General features: G+C 40.8%; 1 protein-coding gene and 1 long non-coding RNA gene across 2 annotated transcripts in view; both read left to right on the top strand.

Annotated features, from left to right (window-relative positions):
* The window catches only part of RNF4 (ring finger protein 4), a 39,682-nt gene extending 25,096 nt beyond the window's left edge, over positions 1-14,586 (top strand). The window contains exons 7-9 of the mRNA XM_073342718.2: positions 797-962; positions 10,597-10,645; positions 11,292-14,586. Coding sequence (XP_073198819.1) covers positions 797-962; positions 10,597-10,645; positions 11,292-11,441 — 365 coding nt within the window. The 3' untranslated portion in view covers positions 11,442-14,586. The remainder of the gene's footprint in view (positions 1-796; positions 963-10,596; positions 10,646-11,291) is intronic.
* On the top strand, positions 1,262-6,329 carry LOC140910812 (uncharacterized). Its single transcript, XR_012158746.1, has 2 exons — positions 1,262-1,342; positions 4,592-6,329. It is a non-coding gene; the product is annotated as an uncharacterized LOC140910812 (long non-coding RNA).
* Positions 14,587-22,399: the final 7,813 nt, after the last annotated feature.

Below are 22,399 nucleotides of genomic sequence, written 5' to 3'. Positions count from 1 at the left end.
AGAATCAGACGCATGGAATGGGAAAATTCAGCCCAAATGATTAGTTTGGCAATATAAACAACTGAAAATAAGATCTATAAAGGAAAGCATTAGGTAACAGTGCTACCAGCAAAATCTGTAATATATCTTAAAAACCCTGTAACATGAATAAGGCTCTGTGGTGCATATGGATAATCCTTAAGAGCTGCAACTTAATATTGGAGCCAATAGCCTGGATTTAGGCAGTTTATATAATCCGCAAGGTTATCATCCACTCCTAATTTGTTATGCTGTTTTTAAAAAAGCCACCTGCATGCTGCTATCCAAGCTCTCTTATTGCTTATCCCTTACTTTTGCTGTGCTAGTTGTAAAGTTAGCCCCTGCCTCTTCCCCAAGAAGACTTTAATTTATTTACAATAACTGCTTAATGCAGCCTCCTTCTCAGATGTGTGACAGGATGCCAAATCTAAGGACTTGTCTATATGGGGAAATTTAGCTGCATAATACATTAATATAACTACAGTGGTAGCATAATTGTGAAGGTAAATCTACCCATGTAGAAAAGGCCTAAGATCCATATCTGTTCTTCTGGGAATAAGAGCAAATTAGCAGACTAAATTCTGTTTTAGTATACAATTCTGTATTTTTTGGGGTAGCTGGAAGTATTAAGTTTCACAAGTAAACTTGTTTTTAAATAGTTAAACTAAATACAGATTTGTCCATTTAAATAGTCCTATAACAGTGCTTATTTAATGCATTGGAGAAATAACGTTATAAATCCTGGAAATACACCTAATTTAACAAAATTAAATTGTAGAGAATCAACGTCAACGGAGAAATCTAGGGTTAAGAAGCCAACGGCAATCTGACAGCTGTGTATTAAGTAGTGATGATGAAGATGAATCAAGAGATAATGATGTATACGTAACAAACAAGGTGTCTGGAGATTTAGAAACACTGGAGGATGAAACTGCAAGTTCAAGGTATGTACCCTATGCAACTTCCTGTGGACATATAAAATGTAATATGTAAAAAAATCAAAAAACTTGTCATACTGAAAAAGAGTAGTGTGGTGGCATCCTGTATGTGGCTTAGTCTCCTTTTTGACACTGTTAACCTATTCTAAAGTTTCATATCTTCTCATTTATGAGAGAATGGGAATATTAAAGCTGCTATTGAAATAGGGGAAAAAATGGAATAATATATTTAAATATGGAGACAATGATACCTGGCTTATTTTTTTGGATTACAAGTCAACTGAAGACACAATTTAGAGAAGTGGCAAGAGGAAATGCTAATCAAAAGCCACAAATTGTAACTTACAGCATTGTTCTTTCATACAAAGCTCAAGGACCACAGTGAGGTAGGTAACTATTTTCACTGATGTCCTACGGGAAGTAAAAATACCCACCACGATTTTTCTTCTAAACCTTTTATGCCTTTTACAGCTCTCCTCTGAACTCTTTCCAATTTCTGCTCATCTTTGTCAAGTGTGGCAGCCAAAACTAGATACAGTACTCCCATTTTAGGCCTCAGCTGTGCTAAGTAGAGTGGGACAGTTGCCTCCCATGTCTTACATAGAACAGTTCTGTTAATACAACCCAAAATATTAGCCTTTTTTCAACTGCATCACATTGTTGGCTCATTCAATTTGTAATCCACTATAACCCCCAGATCTTTTCTGCAGTACTACTGTGTAGCCAGTTATTCTCCATTTTGTAGCTGTGCATTTGATTTTTCCTTCTTAATTGTTGTATTTGTTACTTATCTTTATTGAATTTCATTATGTTGATTTCAGACTAATTGTCCAATTTGTCATGGTCACTTTTCCTGCTAATCCTATTCTCCCAAGCGTTTGCAACCCCTCCCAGCTTGGCATCATCCGCAATGTTATAAGTATACTCTCTACTCCATTATCCAAGTCATTAATGAAAATATTGAATAGTACTGAACTCGGGACTGACCCCTCCAGAACCCCAGTAGATACACACACCTAGTCTGACATTGCTAAAAGCAAACCATAGATAACTACTCTGAGTATGGTCTTTCAACCAGTTATGCACCCACCATAATTTCATCTAGGTCACATTTCTCTAGTTTGATTATGAGAATGTCATGTTGGGACTGTATCAAAAGCCTTACTAAACTCAAGATGTATCACTTAAACTGCTTCCTCATATCCACTAGACCTGCCAAAGAAGGAAAATAGGTTGGTTTGGTATGATTTGTTCTTGACAAATCCATGCTGGCTAATTCTTATAACCCTGTTATCCGTCGGGTGTTTATAAATTGATTGTTTAATTTGTTCCAGTATCTTTCCAGATATCGAGGTTAGGCTGACTGGGCTATAACTCTGCAGGTCCTCTTATAGTATCTATCTTAGAATTTATTTTATATATATATATATATATTTTTTCTTCCCTCCCTCCCCCACCTTCTGGGACCTCACCCATCCTCCATGAGATTGCTTCAGCTAGTTCTTTAAATACCCAGGTACAAGCATAATTCATATACATTTACCTTGGGGTAAAACAAGGAATATGTGCTTAAAGGGTACACATAGAGTTTATCACTAGAATCATTTAATGTCATTACAGCCCTGAGACTGAATCTAGTCATCTGTCTACCATCAGAATCCCAATTTGAATTGCTGAATTAAGCTAATGTGCAATAATTAATAAAATAGACTTTAGCTGTTCTCATTTTCCTCCTTTCTTTGATTAGAATATGCCAAGATTATAATAAAAACTTCAGTGTATCATAGAAATATAATTACAGTATCACAGGCTTTCCATATTATTTGAAAATAAATCTTTCTTTCAATGTCCACAAATGCAAAAAGGATCCTTCATCCTGCAGAGCTTTTTAATTTTTGGGCCCTTCAAGAACTAATGCCCACTGATTCCCAAAAGAAGGGGATGAGAGGAGAATGAGGGTGCTGATGACTTCAAGATTAAGCAGCCCTCTCTTGTCTTCCCCTGATAGTTTTAGATTTAAAACCTATAGAGATACATTTAATATTTGTTTTTTTTATAAGTGAGCTAGCTAGCCATCTCCATGTGACCTCTCTTTTTAGGGATCCCTTATTAGTGCTCTGACTTTGAAAACTACTTTTTTGGGAAAACATTTCAACTTTTTTCTCTGAGAGCACCCTTCACTAAACCTGCCAGGTAGGATAGTGCAGTCTTTAATTCTGTATTACACATTTTTCTTTCCCCTCACCTATATAAATCTGCATATTACTGCTTTTAACATTTCTTCTCTGGCACAGAGATCAGCAGGTGGAAGCTGTAGGTCAGGGGCTGAAAAGCGGCATAAAATATCTTGAGGTCTAAAAACTCTGTTTGAAGGCAATAGATCAGGCAAGACATAACAGGTCTGAGCTCCTGAAGTGGTACAATTTTTAGGCAGGAAACTGATTGGGCAGCCCCCTCAAATTAATGCTGAAGAGAATGATAGTGTTAGATATGTCTGAACACTGCCAATGAAGTGATTCAAACTTTGAGGATCAGCATGTAGCTTTGCGTGTGATGTGAATTCAGTGCTCACTAAATCATGGGGGAAACTACAATGGCTGCAAGTAACCATTGGGCAAACTTATAAAAATGCCAAAATATCACTTCTGACCTACAAATCTGGCTCCCCCAACTACTGGAATCAGTTGGTCACCAGACAACTGCACGAGTTTACATTATTTGGGATAGTAGATAGCTTGAGCATTGTTTAATGGAATAAGACCATGAAACTACCTTTGTCTTGAGTCAGAGTTTAAATGCTAATGTACAAATCCGCTATTCTACCTACCTCTCAGGTAGTTTATAGCCATATACACTTCGGTGGCTGAGGACTTCCATATATAAAGCAAGATGAATTGTGATGAGAAGAACTCACAAAAGGTGCAGCGTACTTCTTTTGCCCTGGGAACTCCATCACCCCATCCTGGCCATTCCTCTTTCTGCCCCTGCCATAGCCCCTTTTCTGGGACTTGCTGGGAGGCTGAATAGGGCAGCCTGTGGCTGTTGTAGGTAGTGCCTGTGCCTGGACAATTCCCTCCCATCCCAAGACAGTTATGGCACTTTTAAAGCCCTGTGAACTGCTGTAGCAATGTACAGGGGTCAGTAGCATAGTGGGGAATCCTTTCCTAGGACAGAATGTTGGTGTTAATCAGAAATTGTCCATCTTTTATTTTAAGTTGTTTTCCCAGTTTATTTTGGATCACTTTTTAAAAATCTCCTATGCAAGACAATAATATGGCTTACTTGAGAACTGACCATCTTGTGTCTAAGGGTATGTCTACACTACAAAATAAGGTCAATATTATAGAAGTCGATTTTTAGAAATCGACTTTATACAGTCAATTGCGTATGTCCACACTAAGCGCATTAAGTTGGTGGAGTGCATCCTCACTACCGTGGCTAGCATCGACTTATGGAACGGTGCACTGTGGATAGCTGTCCCACAGTTCCCGCAGTCTCCACCGCCCATTGGAATTCTGGGTTAAGCTCCCAGTGCCTGATGGGGCAAAAACATTGTCACGGGTGGTTTTGGGTACATGTCGTCAGTCGCCCCTCCCTCCATGAAAGCAATCATTTTGCGCCTTTTTTCCATGCAGACGCCATACTGCTTTCAGCAGACGGTGCAGTAGGATTGCTAACCGTCGTCATCCACCTCTTCCACTGCAACTCTGCTCTGCTGCTATTGTCTCAATAGCGAATTTCTCCATGTTGTCTGTCATGGGCTCCGAAGTACATGTGTTCTTCCTCGGGAAATGTGCATGGTGCTAACCGTCGTCATCCACTACTTCCGCTGCAACTCTGCTCTCCTGCTCTCATGATTCCGCCTCTGAGGTCCTCTCTTCGTTCTCTATAAATATCTATTCTCGTGGCATCTGTCGTCAGCCACCGCTTCCACTGCAACTCTGCTCTCCTGCAGACGCCCATACCACGGCAGGCCTGGAGCCCGCTCAGATCACCACAGCAGTTATGAGCATTGTAAACACCTCATACATTATCCTGCAGTATGTGCAGAACCTGCAAAAGCAGGTGAGGAGGTGACGGCAGCGTGGTGATGAGAGTGATGAGGACATGGACACAGACATCTCTCAAAGTACGATCCCTGGCAATTTGGACATCCTGGTGACAATGGGGCAGGCTCATGCCATGGAATGCTGATTCTGGGCCCAGGAAACAAGCACAGACTGGTGGGATCATATAGTGTTGCAGGTCTGGGACGATTCCCAGTGGCTGCGAAACTTTTGCATGCATAAGGGCACTTTCATGGAACTTTGTGACTTGCTTTCCCCTGCCCTGAAGCGCAAGAATACCAAGATGAGAGCAGCCCTCACAGTTCACAAGCGAGTGGCGATAGCCCTGTGGAAGCTTGCAATGCCAGACAGCTACCGGTCAGTTGGAAATCAATTTGGAGTGGGCAAATCTACTGTGGGGGCTGTTGTGATCCAAGTAGCCAACGCAATCACTGAGCTGCTGCTATCAAGGATAGTGACTCTGGGAAATGTGCAGGTCATAGTGGATGGCTTTGGTGCAATGAGATTCCCTAACTGTGGTGGAGTGATAGACGGAATGCATATTCCTATCTTGGGACCGGACCACCTTGGCAGCCAGTACGTAAACCACAAGGGGTACTTTTCAATAGTGCTACAAGCACAGTGGATCACAAGGGACGTTTCACCGACATCAACGTGGGATGGCCAGGAAAGGGACATGATGGTCGCATCTTCAGGAACTCTGATTTGTTTGAACAGCTGCAGGAAGGGACTTACTTCCCAGACCAGAAAATTACTGTTGGGGATGTTGAAATGCCTATAGTTATCCTTGGGGACCCAGCCTACCCCTTAAGGCCATGGCTCATGAAGCCATACACAGGCAGCCTGGACAGTAATCAGGAGCTGTTCAACTCTAGGCTGAGCAAGTGCAGAATGGCGGTAGAATGTGCGTTTGGACATTTAAAAGCGCTCTGGCGCAGTTTACTGACTCAGATCTCAGCAAAACCAATATTCCCATTGTTATTGCTGCTTGCTGTGTGCTTTTCACAATATCTGTGAGAGTAAGGGGGAGACGTTTATGGCGGGGTGGGAGGTTGAGGCAAATCACCAGGCCGCTGATTATATGCAGCCAGACACCAGGGTGATTAGAAGGGCACAGCAAGGCGCACTGCACATCAGAGAAGCTTTGAAAACCAGTTTCATGACTGGCCAGGCTACGGTGTTGCAATTCTGTTTGTTTCTCCTTGATGAAAACCCGCCCCCTTGGTTCACTCTACTTCCCTGTAATCCAACCGCCCTCCCCCCTTTGATCACTGCTTGCAGAGGCAATAAAGTCATTGTTTCAAAATCCTGCATTCTTTATTAATTCATCACACAAATAGGGGGATAACTGCCAAGGTAGCCCGGGAGGGGTGGGGGAGGAGGGAAGCGCTGGGTGGGGTGGTGGATGAGAGGAGGAGGAAAGGACAAAGCCACACTGCACTTCAAAACTTATTGAATGCCAGCCTTCTGTTGCAGCCCTCTGGGTGGAGTGATTGGGTGCCCGGACACACACACACACACACACACGTTCTTGGGCGTCTGGGTGAGGAGGTTATGGAACTTGGGGAGGAGGACAGGCAGTTACATGGGCTGTAGCGGTGGTCTGCGCTCCTGATGCCTTTTCTGCAGCTCCACCAGATGCTGGAGCATATCAGTTTGATCCCCCAGTAGCCTCAGCATTGCATCCTGCCTCCTGTCGTCACGCTGCCGCCATCTCTACTCTTGCTCCCGCAACCTCTCATCTTGCTTGTCCTTTCTGTCCTCGTGTTCATTTTCTGCTTTCCTGGACTCTGCCATTGTTTGCCTCCACGCATTCTGCTGAGCTCTTTCAGTGCAGGAGGACTGCATGAGATCAGAGAACATTTCATTGTGAGAGCGTTTTTTTTTCACATTCTGATCTGCGCTAGCCTCTGGGACGGAGATGATAGGGGGAGCGTTGAAACATTTGCAGCTGTAGGAGGGGAAAAAAAGGGAGAGTAGTATTTAAAGAGACACATTTTTAGAGAACAATGGGTAGACTCTTTCACGGTGAACCAAGCTGTTAACATTACACAGCACATGTGCTTTCAGTACAAGGTCGCATCTTTCCTCTTATATTGAGGGCCTGACGGTTTGGTGTGAGAGATCATACACACAGGGCCGGGCAACAGAATTCAGCTTGTAGGCAGCCATGGTAAGCCACAGTCTTTCGGCTTCTTCAACCTTCATAACATGTGGGAATGGTTTCAAATAGCAGCGCCCTCCTTTCCCATACCAAGCACCTGGTGGGTTGGCCATTTAAAAGGAGTGGCTGCAGTTTTCGGGTTAACGTGCAGCACAAACCCAACTAACCCGTTCCCCCAATTCTCTGGGATGATCCATTCACCCCTCCTCCTACCGCCAGCCAAACGCAAACAGCTCAGAGTGAATAGGCCCCGCCCCAACCACGTGGCTAAAAGCGGGGATGATTTCTTTTCAGCCACAGGCAAACAGCCCAGCAGGAACGGCCACCTCTGAATGTCCCCTTAATAATGTCCCTGGAGGATTCCCACTCCATCCCCAGACACGTTAACAGACTTTTCCAGTAGCTGTACTGTACTGGCCATGAATGCATCCCAAGTCTTCAGAGCAAATTAATAATTAAACACGCTTGCTTTTAAACCACGTATTATATTTACAAAGGTACACTCACCAGAGGTGCCTTCTCTGGCTTCATGGTCCGGGAGCCCACCATGGGAGTGTATTGGCTCCAAGGTGATAAACAGTTCCTGGCTGTCGGGGAGAACGGTTTCTCTGCTTGCCTGTTGTGCGTTCTCCTCATCTTCCTTATCCCCCAAATCTTCATCCCTGTTGTGTGAGACTCCCCCTCTGTAGGTGTCCACGGACAGGGGTGGGGTAGTGGTAGGGGCATTCCCTAGAATTGCATGCAGCTCATCATAGAAGCGGCATGTTTGGGGCTTTGACCCGGAGTGGCCATTTGCTGTTTTGGTAGGCTTGCCTGAGCTCCTTAATTTTCATGCGGCATTGCTGCAGGTCCCTGCTATAGTTTCTGTCCATCATGCCCTTGGAGGCTTTTTTCAAATATTTTGGCATTTCATCTTTTGGAATGGAGTTCTGATAGCAAGGATTCTTCTCCCCATACAGTGATCAGATCCAGTACCTCCCATTCGGTCTATGCTGGAGCTCTCGTGATTCTGGGACTGCATGGTCACCTCTGCTGATGAGCTCGCCACGCTGACCAAACAAGAAATGAAATTCAAAAGTTCCCAGGACTTTTCCTGTGTACCTGGCCAGTGCATCTGAGTTGAAAGCACTGTCCAGAGCGGTCACAATGGTGCACTCTGGGATAGCTCCCGGAGGCCAATACCGTCGAATTGCATCCACACTACCCCAAATTCGACCCAGCGATGTCTATTTCAGCGTAAATTCCCCTCGTTGGGGAGGAGTACAGAAATCGATTTTAAGAACCCTTTAAGTCGACAGAAATGGCTTTGTCGTATGGGCGGGTACATGTTTAAATCAATCTAACTGTGCTAAATTCGACCTAAATTTTCGTAGTGTAGACGAGGGCTAAGTGTAGATCTGAAATTGCTAAATATAATGGACAAGAAGAGCACACATCTAAATGCTTCTGTGTTCTGCCATCCCCAGAGCTATCAACCTTCTATGAAGCTGGGTACTAGTGACATAACTTGTCCTGGTCAGGATGAATTGATATAAATCACTGATTTTAATCATGATTCATATCAGCAAATAGGAAGATTTCATTTTAAATCTATTGTAATTGTGTTTTGCACTTTTACTTTATGCTTGTTTTTCTCATTAGTTGGTAATCATTAAATTATTATTTGAAATGAAATATAGCCTTGACACTAAATTTGGTGTTTCCTTTTGCTTACTCGGAGGAAATACTCTATGCATGTTTGTTTAAGTAATTATAGCTTAACTCTACTTCTATACAGATTCTCTATTTTTATATTTTTTTATTGTTAGAAAATGGTGAATGATGTCTTATTTACTAGGTGATTTCTTTTTAACTTGTGATTTGTGTCCATCTCTGGATGGAAATTTAAACTCAATTCAGAATGCACAAAAACAGCATTTCAAATGTTTATTAAATTACCTTACATAAAAAAAAAAGCTTATTCAACATATTTATCGACTTGTTTTGCATTTAAAATTTAACTGATATATTAAACAAAGGGGAAGTATGTGTCTGTAGTTGATGAAGTGAACTGATTGATTGTTTCTGGTCACCATTTCCTGGAAGATTTTTTAGAACTAGTAGATGCCTCCTCTCACACCTACTTTTTATTCAAAGATTGGAAGAAGAAAACAAGATTTCCTGCTTTTACCACCCCTGATTGGTTTCTTAACTTTGAACGAACTAGTCACTAAAGTGAGCTAGTTGAATAAACTGAAATGACAAAAACAACCTCTTCTGCAAGTGCAGCGAGACTAAGTGCTGTCAAGAGCTTAGCACTTCAACAAACACTAATTTCAGATGTTTTGCCAGTGGCTTTCACCAGTTCAGTGGTTAACTTCCTTTAAAACTTGGCAGGAAATGTACTGCTTAATATTAATTTTGCATTTAATATAAATGATTCTAAGAAGTTTAGGCCTTAACATAGGTTGTATTAATTTCAAATTTATTTTAAATAGGTTTGTTTTTAAAAATACACCAGTGTTTTAAATTTTTTTAAAAAAATTTTAATCAATTTTTATCCACCCTAAGTGGTGTTACACTCCAATATGTGCCTGTACTCTAACATGTTATCACTAGTCACGATAAAGTCTAACCTGCCATCAATTTCAGCAGTACAGCCACTGGTGAAAATATCTACAGTGGAAACTCAACAGATGTTAAAAAAATAAATAAATAAAAATGTCAAGCAGGCTTTATTGTGTTCTCCGTGATAACTCAATTCATACTCAGGAAGTTCATGAGCACCCTCCCTCCCCCTTCTTTTTGCTTATTTATTTCTTATTTAATAATAGCTTATGTGGTTTTGTTGCTTGGTATGTGAGATGATGTGGTGAGCCTCAGCCAGCAGAGGGATTTGGAGTTGAAATGTTTGCATGCTGTTCTACAGTGAAAGAACTTGGAGTAATTCAGTTAACCTTTTACAATATGCTTCTGCAAGGAACTTAGAGTTCTTAGAATTGTGAACTCTGTTCCAAAAATCTTCTGGAGACTGCCGTACCCTTCTATATGCTATGTGTATCCTGTACAGTGCTGTAAGTTACCACTATTTTCAAAAGTTACTTCTTTGTTATTAGGACAGTTACAGTGGGGATGAGGGAGAAGAAATGGTAAACATGAAGAGGATGAATGAAAATAAGGGCCTTCTCCTGTGAGGTGTAGGAGTGCCTAATCTCATTAATGTAACAAATTGAGAGCCTAATATGAGCACACCCCATGTGAGCCTTTGATTCAGTATAATAGAAGTTGGCCTAAAGCAAAGTTTCTTGAGTGTGAGGAAGAGGAGAGGTTCTTGCCTGAGGCAAACTCTAGGACACAAAATAACCAGATATTATTGTCTGAAGTTTCCAGTGCATAATGGAACTAACATATTGTTTTGGGGGTTTTTTAGGCCTTCAGGTACCGTTAGTTGTCCAATTTGCATGGATGGATACTCAGAGGTAAGAATCTACACCTTGTCTACAATATTTTTTGTTCCACTGAAAGAAGAATTAAAATGTGAGGTACAGAATCACTATACTTGTTAGCTAGTTGTATTTGGAGAGTCAAACTATTGTACACATTAGAGAAAATCTTAGTTTTTAAGTCAGTGCATAAGGGTGATAACATCTTCTCCAGGAGCTTCTGTAGGATATTCAGTTTCCTTAATAGAAGACTAATGTAATTATGATGATGTAGCGTATTTCAATTTCTAATATTCCTTTACTACCTGCGTTAGTAGACCTTTCCATTCTTAAGTTGCGACAAACATGCTACTAAACAACAGTACCTCACTGACTGCTCCTAGTGACTAAGACTCTGAATTGCTAAATTTTGCAAGTATTGAAATCTGATATGTTGAGCCATATGTCATAAAAACATCATATCTGGCAGTATATTTGTTAAGGGAAGCTTGCTCTTGAGAGCCAGCTGATGACAATACATGTTTCCATGTTAAGTCTTGAATAAACAGCGCTAAAGTCACCGAAATATTATGGATTGCAAAGATTTGCTCTTACACGGTTGTGTTATGTAATCAATATTGCTCTTGTGCAAAGCTGAGTTTCTTTCCCATGGACTTCAGCTTTATAGTTTCTTCTCTTTCAGATTGTACAAAGTGGACGACTTATCGTGTCAACCAAATGTGGCCATGTCTTCTGTAGTCAGTGCCTCCGTGACTCCCTTAGAAATGCTAACTCTTGCCCAACTTGTAGGAAAAAACTCAATCACAAACAGTACCATCCAATTTATATATAAGCACTTTGAATTCTTCTCAGGACAGCCTCAACTGGATCTTGGTGAAAATGTCATGCATTTGTGATGCCTTGAAGATTAAAGGAGCAACAGGTTGTATGCCCACCCAATTGTAGTAAAATGGATTTTTTGAGAATTAACTTGTGCATATCTAAACAGCTTTCATATGGTCCAGTCATACTGTCCAAAATAGCTTCTTGTTTTGTCACTTGTTCGTGTTAAAAGTTCTTGAAGGTCTGCAAACACAGGTCGGTATGTGTCACCAATGAAGCAGCTGATGTTCTGTTTCCCTTTGCTTCTTTTCAAGTGCTTGAAATTGAGTTCTGGATATATATATATATTTTTTTTTTCTATTTCTTAAATGCTTTTACTTGCTCCTCCTCACCTGCCCCCTTCCGCCCAGATAAAGAAGTTACATTGCCTACAAGTATGAATAAATGCTTTCATTTGAATCTTTATCATGATGTAGGTGGCAGGCAGCAAGTTACTGGAGAGCACCCTGCTGCTAAAGCATGTAGTCTTACCTGAAGTGCAGTTAGTCCAACTGGAATGAGTTTTGTGATAGGCAAAAACTGAATGCAATATTAAATTGTATACCAGGGTAATGCATTGAACTAATATGCCATTAGCCAGCAACTAACCGTTCTGTAACTAGAAGTCTTGAATATGCAGACCTATATTTATGGGCTCCATGAGGTTTAGAGTACATAGCCAAATTACAACTTTCATAATATGAATGTGAAAATATTTCATTTCTGGTGTACCTTAACTGCCCAAGAATTACTTGATTTGAATCGCAGTATTGAAATGTTTCCTAATCTGTGGTGAGATGATTTCTTGCTTTAATACTGTTCAGTGCTGAATGCTATAAAATAGAATTTTTATTTCAGCACAAAATTACAAGGAGATATGGTGCCTCGGTGAGTTGATGCATTTAACTGTAATAGTTCTATATGTAGGCAAGATGTTAACATCAGTTTTCTATGATCTCTGTACATACCTGACACTTGGGCCGATGTTTTGTTCCACAATATAATATTATAACAATATCTACCAAGGCATCTTTAAAACTGGAGGTTAGTCTGTGAAACATGAAAAAAAATAAACTGCCAGCTACTTTGAAGACTGTTAGAATACATTTTTCAGACTTTCTTTTTACCCCTTCTTCCCCCCCCCCCCCAACTTCCGAAAAGAGAATTTCAAGAGGTATGTAATTAACACAGATAATAAGTAGTAGTATCTTATTACTCCATCATTGGGAGAATGGATTGTTTTAAATGAAAGAACCTGCTCTAGTTAGCCAATTAAACTTTGAAGAGGTGTCTAGCCAAGACTACACAATGTTTTGTAGAATCTTCAGTGTGCAGAATATGGCCTGTATGTTACTGACCCAGGAGAAATGTAATACTTGCGCTCCTCTGATCCTTATATAATCAGAGTTTTTTACATGGAAAAGCCTGCTGTACTGTAACCTATGTACCGGCAATACTCTCTACATATTAAAAGGATATAATCGCCAGTAATTGCTTTCACTTACACTGAATTATTTAAACCTAGTGCTGAACGAAGACTTTCCTAAAATATTTTCAGGACAGTGCAATTAATTTCTGTATCTTGTTTATAGAAGAACCTGTGGGATTTTTTTTTCTTCCATGTCTTGGAAGACAAACTGAGCAAGAGCTTTATTCTCTTCAGATTGTTCGGAAGCATCTGTCACATGCAGAAAAAGCAGACCACCATGACGCTGTCTAGTAAGTTAGGACCACATACACTCGACTATTAAAACCTCTCAATAGTTTCTAAATAAATTAAGGTAAATGGTTCTCAGATATGAGCCATCATACCTAAACTACTATGTACAGGGAAGGCAATAAGAGCATATAAATGTAAGGGATTAAGTCTGGGGTCGTGGTTGAGTAGCATGTCCCTAGATCTTTGAGTACTAGCCCTAGCTTGAATTGTGTTTTTGCACAGTTTCCACCATGTAAATATCTCTTTACAGCTTGCATATCAATATATAAACCTACTTGGACTTTAGATACCACAAACTGTAGAATATTCAACAACAAAAGTTTTTAACTTTTGTGATCCCTATTAAGTGCCACGTTTTGTGTACTTCAAAACAAATTTTAAACTTTCAATATCAAAATGGCAAATGTTAAAGTTGCATTATAATTTTAAAAAACTTGAAATAGATATATTTTAATTTCCAGTAAAGGCAGTGGCTCAGTATAGCTCATGACATTTGCAAGAACTGATAGATAATATAAAGATTTTTTTGATTATGTAAATGTATGTTTTTCACTTGTCATTGTATATAGTTCAAATTTTCCTGTATTTAATTGTATTCATGTCTGTATGTCAGATCTACTTTGGACTCTACTGGTAGACAATTCTTTAACAGATGGAAATAAAACTATTAATTTGACCAATCAGAAGTAGTCCATTTATTTTAGTCATCTTATATTCCAATTCAGTTTGGGTGGAAAAAAACAAATTGATTGCATATTCCTAAATCCCAAAGGTTTCAATTTTTACTTTTTGGTCAACATTTCTCTTAGCCTGCCTAGTACTGATAACAATTCAGTGCTGATATTATCTGTTCAATACATAATGAAATGTATACCTTGCAATGTAAATTTTTAAATACGAACTGTCAAGCTGAAGGGAATGAGGAGGATAAGAAAGGGAAGGACGAGGCATGCGTGAGGGGGTTGAATTTTTAGCTACAAAAGCACATCCTCTTGCCTAAACTTACAACGTAAAGGAGCCCGGTACTGCAAAGACACAAGTGTTCTTCTCAAATCTTTTTTTATTTGATTTTGTTACTCTGGTCACCTTAAAACTGAAATCTTGTTAAAGCTATTTTCTCCAATTTTGCAACTTTTCAGTGCAAATTAGACATGTGTACATACTCTAGCAATTGACAGAGCATGTGCATCAGCATGGTGCCCATGTGCACATGCACTACACCGGAGGATTACTTGTACTCTTATTAATTCTTAAAATAAATGGTATACCATAAAATTACTTTGCTTTTAATCTTTCAAATTCAATTGATTATATAATTGCCCATCTTCTAAGGGGTGGTTGGTTTTCTTCAGCCCCGAACAAATCAGGGACCTGGGAGAGCTTGTGATGGTCTGGACTGGAAGTGCCACCATAGGTGTTTAACACTCAGCTCTAGATCTCATTTATGTGATGCTTAGCCTGTGCTGCCTCCTATCTTGAATGGGAAGAGCAACACTGAGATGATGAAGCTAAGAAGTACTAAGAAACTCTCTCCTCCATAACTGCTGAAATTATTGAGACATTTGCCCTCATATTGTTAAATGGGCCCACAATCTTAGGGTTCTTATTAGCCTCCATTGCAGTACCCATCTAGCTACTAGGGGGGAAGGTATGTCCATTTCCATCTGACCAGGTGTGAGCTTTTCCTGTGGTGATCTATCCATTTCTAACATCAGGGCTTAACTACAACAATTCTCTGTCAGGGAATGAATTTTAATTTCTTGACAAACATCCAGCTGATTCAGGACACCCTAGCTTGGCTACTTTCTACCACAGGCCTCTTCACTACTCTATGCTGGCTGTGTAATGAACACAGCCTAGTTCAAGGTCTCTTGACTGTCAAAATGCTTATTTGAATGGGATCCTATCTATATGAGACGACTACTCTTTCTGACTCTGCCTTCTCTCAACATCTTCAGTGCACTAGCGCGGTGAAACTGTCAACCAATCGGGGGATAGTCATGAGTAGGGAAGATTGAACCTCCACGGAAGCCCAACCAAGTCATCCTCTCAGATGAAACAAGGACTGTTTAACCTCAATCTCCAAAATAAAATGCAAAACCCAACTCTTTACTATTCATAGGCTCAGGTAAGAGGTCTTCTGGACAATGGGCAACATGTACTATTATCTTCTTACCCATAAACATGTGACAATTGTGCCTTACTCATCTATTCTATTATTTTAATCTTGGATCTTACTAGTAAGAGAGGATGAGCGGTGGCCGCGGGTTGACTTTTGGGGGAACTCAGAAATTAACATGTTCATAGGGTTAATACCAGAACCCAGATAGCTGTAACTTGAAAGTATTGGACAGTGTGGAGTAAAAGTATCTCAGCAGTACTCATTCAGATTTACTCCCCATTAACTAGGTTCTGATCTGAAATATAGAGGTACATTCCAGATCAATAGTAGGATTTGTGTTTAAAGTGCAAAATAGAGGAACTTTAGTATTTTAATGTTTGGATTTAGTTCCTATATTTAACATGTACTCTTCATATATCTTCAATTTTCTGTAATTTACTTTTATTCTCTGATGCTGTGAAGACAATTCACAAATTCCAGGTAGTATAGGGTGTAGCTGCCTATTCTCCATGGCTTTGGACATGAGCATATCAGCCCCATGCTTAAATCCCTCCAGTGGCTCCCAGACAGCTTCTGGTAACAATTTGTCTTTTTGCCCCTAATTTTCAAAGCACCTAACAGATCAAGCACCAGCAACGTCAGAGACTGAATTTTGCTCTGTGAATCTCTCGTAGGACATTACAAATCATAAAAATGAAGATGAATCCTCCAAGAGCTGTGGACAAAATGTTCTCAGTCAAGGAAACTTACTCTGGAACAGATTTCCAGAAGAGATTAGGTGAAGTCTGCCCATCTTTAGGAAATGCTGCAGACCCTTCCTCTTTGAAAAGGCTTTTCCACCGTAAAAATGACACTTGCACTTATCCTGCCGTAATGGGTGGCAGTACAAAACCCTAACATAGTTGTATACCAGCATACCTGTGTTCAGCAATGAGGCCTTGTGCGTGCCAGGTTGTGGAGGGGTACATGTAGGGGCCTTCTTAAGGAGCAAAAGTGTCCATTGGGATGAAGTACCAGGGAGGGAATGGGTCTGTGTTGGCTGCTGGGAGAGCCTAAAATACCTGACAAGGTATAGTCCTACAGTGACTGGACTGCCTATACTGTACCTGTCCGGTACAACAGAGAGCCAAGTCAAGGATCCCAATGCTACTTTTGTCTCACTTCCACCAGCCCACCATGCACCACTGTGTGGGGAGCCAGAGGCGAGGCTCAAGATGGATTGAGGCGTGGTGAGTCACCCATGTCTCTGAGAGACCTTCATTCTCCACAGTGGTCATCTTGGCCCAACTTGTTCTGGTGGACAGGAGGCTTGCCTGAGGGAGAACTTGCCTCAGAAGCAGAACTACTCCTGAGGCATCTTCATCTGTAAGTCTCTTCCTCTCCCAATCCTGATTATGGTGGAGCCAGGGAGAGCCTTTTACCACCATATAACTCTGGAGAAGAGATAAGAGGCCTATGTGGGCAGAAGCTTTTCCCACTGATGAACCTCCTGTGCTTTCCCAGAGGGGACTGCAAGATTCATCCCAGCCACTATGGATGTAGAAGTCCTCAACACCAACATTCCACACAAAGGTGGACTACAAGTCGTCAGGAACAGTATCCCCGATAATGTCACGGCAAACCTGGTGGCTGAACTTCGACTTTGTCCTTACCCATAACTATTTCACATTTGGGGACAAAATGTATACCTTCAAATCAGCGGCACTGCTATGGGTACCTGCGTGGCCCCACAGTATGCCAACTTTTTTATGGCTGACTTAGAACAACACTTCCTCAGCTCTCGTCCCCTAACGCCCCTACTCTACTTGCGCTACATTGATGACATCTTCATCATCTGGACCCCTGGAAAAGAAGCCCTTGAGGAATTCCACCATGATTTCAACAATTTCCATCCCACCATCAACCTCAGCCTGGACCAGTCCACACAAGAGATCCACTTCCTGGACACTACGGCGCTAATAAGCGACATAAACACCACCCTATCCGGAAACCTACTGACCACTATGCCTACCTACATGCCTCCAGCTTTCATCCAGACCACACCACACAATCCATTGTCTACAGCCAAGCTCTACGATACAACCACATTTGCTCCAACCCCTCAGACAGAGACAAACACCCACAAGATCTCTATCAAGCATTCTTACAACTACAATACCCCACCTGCTGAAGTGAAGAAACAGATTGATAGAGCTAGAAGAGTACCCAGAAGTTACCTACTCCAGGACAGGCCCAACAAAGAAAATAACAGAATGCCACTAGCCATCACCTTTAGTCCCCAACTAAAACCTCTCCAGCGCATCATCAAGGATCTACAACCCATCCTGAAGGACGACCCATCACTCTCACAAATCTTGGGAGACAGGCCAGTCCTTGCTTACAGACAGCCCCCCAACCTGAAGCAAATATTCACCAGCAACCACACAACAAAAACACTAACCCAGGAACCTATCCTTGCAACAAAGCCTGTTGCCAACCGTGTCCACATATCTATTCAGGGGACACCATCATAGGGCCTAATCACATCAGCCACACTATCAGAGGCTCGTTCACCTGTACATCTACCAATGTGATATATGCCATCATGTGCCAGCAGTGCCCTTCTGCTATGTACATTGGCCAAACCGGACAGTCTCTATGTAAAAGAATAAATGGACACAAATCCGATGTCAAGAATTATAACATTCAAAAACCAGTCAGAGAACACTTCAATCTCTCTGGTCACTCGATTACAGACTTAAAAGTGGCAATTCTTCAACAAAACAACTTCAAAAACAGACTCCAAGGAGAGACTGCTGAATTGGAATTAATTTGCAAATTGGATACAATTAGGCTTGAATAGAGACTGGGAGTGGATGGGTCATTACACAAAGTAAAACTATTTCCCTATATTTATTCTCCCCCACCCCCCGTTCCTCACACTTGTCAACTGCCGGAAATGGCCCAGCTTGATTATCACTACAAAAGGGTTTTTTTCTCTCCTGCTGGTAATAGCTCACCTTACCTGATCACTCTCATTACAGTGTGTATGGTAACACCCATTGTTTCATGTTCTTTGTGTATATAAAATCTCCCCACTGTATTTTCCACTGCATGCATCCGATGAGGTGAGCTGTAGCTCATGAAAGCTTATGCTCAAATAAATTTGTTAGTCTCTAAGGTGCCACAAGTACTCCTTTTAACAGTAAACTGTTTATTCAAATGAAAAGTTTTATATGGGGATTTAGAGATGTATTGTTTTCTTAAACTCAGAGGTGGCATTGTATTTTGAGTTCTGTTTTAGTTCTGCAGCAAACCACACTGATGAACGGAATTCAAAGCATTAATCTACGTAATACTTTTTCCCCTGTCTTTCCATCCATCAAAATAAACCCTGATATTTACCCAGAAAAATCCAATGTTTTTTGCACTGATTTTTCACCTGTTTTGGTGTGGTAATAAACACTGATAAATTCCCAGGGAAAAATTAAATAAAAACTGAAAACAAAGGGCCCTACTCATGCAAGAGAGTAACAATGTTAACAAAACAAGCATCACCTTATACAGATAATACATATACGTTGAAATAAGTTCAGCTTAATATCAGTGTAACTTTTTGATGACTTTTAGGACACAGTGCTGAGTGTATTTGTGCACTACAGATTTATATTTGGACCTTATTTGGCAAAAGTACTTATCTTTTCAGTGGGAGGGGACAGATACAGAGTGCATTTTATTTGTGCCAACTGTTTTTTTACTTTTTGTAATATATGCTCAATATATGTAATATATGATGATTATAGGCGTAGTAAATATGTCCAAGAAAAGCAATATAGGTATGCATGCCAGAGCTGATCTTGCAGTTTTCAGGTGTGGTCATTTCATTTTAAGGGCATGGTTAAGTTGAATTTTTGAACCAAAATTAAGGTTTTTGTGGGGGTAGGGGTGGTTGTTTTTTTTGTTTTTTAAAGCTTTTTATGAAACAGTAAACAGATTTTCATGATTCACTTTTTATTCTCACAGATTTTCATTTTATTTATTTAGTAACACTGAATTAGTGCAGGAAAACCTGCAAATAAAACCTGAGAAGAAAGAAATGTGAAACTGACTAGTCTATTTTCATTGTGTAAACTGAGAAATCTGAAGAGGGTAAACAAACAGGACAGCATTAATAGTGAAAAGTAAATTGTATTTGTAAATATCACTGCTTTAATAATCTCAAGTGATATTAGTAACATATGTAACAAACCTTTTTGAAATATAATTTTTAAGTTGGCAGGGTCAGTTTAAGTTACGTACAGAAAATAACTGAAGCTGTCCAGGTAATTAGATTGTTGACCTAAATTCCTCCTGCAATTTCAGCTGGATACAGCATTCATCTTGTCCTGAACTGATGTACAGTGTTGCTCTGCACTGATCAATAGTTGCTGGATCTCACCCCAGTGGTGACTGCAAAGTGATTGGTGAATTGAACAATGTAAGGTTTTTAAAATGCTTTAGGATCCTTCAGGATGAAAAGGTGTGTGTGCACGAATCAGTGAAAAAGATATAAAATGTAAGGTTGTTCCTGTTTAATTTCCATTGTGCTCATCTTCACAGCTACCCTGTTACAGAGGGATATATTCTGCCCTGTTTTACATTCTGTGCTAATCCCTGAAGGTCAGGCAGAATCCTGACCTGGGAACTCATTTCATAGTTCACTTGAATAGGAACAGTGGTGGGTCCCACACTGGCAGGAACGGGATGAAAGAGAGCCTGTGGACCCAGTTGTCCCCATCCCACTACACCTGCAACCAAGGTCGTGTGTGGAGAGGGGAGTTAAAAGGAGAAACCTACTCCAGCTAAGGGCTGACCAGGAAGGAGAACAGAGTTCTGCTACTTTTGGATGAGGGAAACCTAGTTCCAGACAAGAGCCTGATGCAGCTTGTCACCATTGTCAGTGGTTCACAGTCAAGCTGAAAGGGCATAGTGAGTGGGGTTCCATAGAGATCAGTTCTGAGTCCGGTTCTGTTCAATATCTTCATCAATTGTTTAGATGATGGCACAGAGCATACATTTATAAAGTTTGCTGACAATACCAAGCTGGGAGGGGTTGAAAGTGCTTTGGAGGCTAGAATTAAAATTCAAAATGTTCTGGATAAACAGGAGAAAGGGTCTGAATTAAATAGGATGAAATTCAAAAAGGACAAATGCAAAGTATCAGAGGGGTAGCCATGTTAGTCTGTATCCACCAAAATAATGAGGAGTCCGGTGGCACCTTAAAGACTAACAGATTTATTTGGGCATAAGATTTCGTGGGTAAAAAACCCACTTTTTCAGATGCATGGAGTGAAAATTACAGATACAGGCATAAATATATATTGGCACATGAAGAGAAGGGAGTTACCTTACAAGTGGAGAACCAATGTTGAAGGCCAATTCAGTCAGAGTTGGTGTGGTCCACTCCCAATAATTGATGAGGAGGTGTCAATACCAAGACGGGGAAAATTGCTTTTGTAGTCAGTCAGCCAGCCAGCCATGCCCAGTCCCTATTCAAGCCCAAATTGATGGTGTTAAGATTGCAAATGAATTGTAGCTCAGCAGTTTCTCTTTGAAGTCTGTGTTTGAAGTTTTTGTTGTTGAAGGATGGCTACTTTTAAATCTGTTACCGAATGTCCAGGGAGATGGAAGTGTTCTCCTACTGGCTTTTTTATGTTACCATTCCTGATGTCTGATTTGTGTCCATTTATCCTTTTACATAGAGACTTTCTGGTTTGGCAAATGTACATGGCAGAGGGGCACTGCTGATACATGATGGCATATATCGCATTAGTAGATGTGCAGGTGAACGAGCCTCTGATGGTGTGGCTCGTGCGGTTGGGTCCAATGATGGTGTCGCTAGATATGGGGACAGAGAAGGCAACATACTCCACTTAGGAAGGAACAATCAGTTGGGCACATACAAAATGGGAAATGACTGCCTAGGAAGGAGTACTGTACAAAGGGATCTGGGGGTCATAGTGGATCACAACCTAAATATGAGTCAACAGTGTAACATTATTGCAAAAAAAAGCAAACTTAATTCTGGGATGTATTAGCAGGAGTCTTGTAAGCAAGACATGAGAAGAAATTCTTCCACTCTACTCTGTGCTGATTAGGCCTCAACTGGAGTATTGTGTCCAATTCTGGGTGCCACATTTCGGGAAAGATGGGGACATACTGGAGAAAGCTCAGAGAAGAGGAACAAAAATGATTAAAGGTCTAGTAAACATGACTTATGAGTGAAGATTGAAAAAAATTGGGTTTGTTTAGTCTGGAGAAGAGAAGATTGAGGTGGGACATAACAGTTTTCAAGAGCGTAAAAGGTTGTTACAAGGAGGAGGAGAAAAACTGTTCTCCTTAACCTCTGAGGATAGGACAAGAAGCAATGGGTTTAAATTGCAGCAAGGGAGATTTAGGTTGGACATTAGGGAAAACGTCCTGTCAGTGGTTAAGCACTGTAACAAATTGCCCAAGTTGGTTGTGGAATCTCCATCATTGGAGATTTTAAAGAACAGGTTAGACAAACACCTGTTAGGGATGGTCTAGACAATATTTAGTCCTGCCTTCAGTGCAGGGGACTGGACTACATGACCTCTTGAGGCTTCTTCCAGTCTTACGATTCTATGATTCCATGGTGGTGGGGGGGAGGGGGGCTGTAGATAGGTGAGATATGCAGGGGTGAATGATTTAAGGGCAAGGTCAGGAGGGATGAGTAGAGAATGGAGGTAAGAAAAAACAAAAATGTTAATGGCAATCATTACCCCATAGCTCTCATTGATCTGTTTCTGTATCTTGTCCTGCTCCTTGTAGATCATGCCTGAAGTTGACTGAGATATTGTCCCTTCTATGCCTAGGGTATACTGCAATTTCTGTGGCAATAGTAATATCACAGTGTGGTCAATAGCCATTGCTCCAATGCACACTGTACATAAATATTCAGGGAAGCAACTGATACTATTATCTCTTGCATCTTCACTGAAACAACTGTACTCCAGAGAGTAACATTTCTTACTCTGACTCTTAAATCCTTTCCTACCCCACCAGCATATGTCTTGTAACAAATTTGCAGCAATCTAAAAATTTCAGG

This window comes from Lepidochelys kempii, chromosome 4, assembly GCF_965140285.1.
Source record: "Lepidochelys kempii isolate rLepKem1 chromosome 4, rLepKem1.hap1, whole genome shotgun sequence".
In the NCBI taxonomy this organism is placed as follows: domain Eukaryota; kingdom Metazoa; phylum Chordata; order Testudines; family Cheloniidae; genus Lepidochelys; species Lepidochelys kempii.
This window is presented reverse-complemented; position numbering and strand designations above follow the sequence as displayed.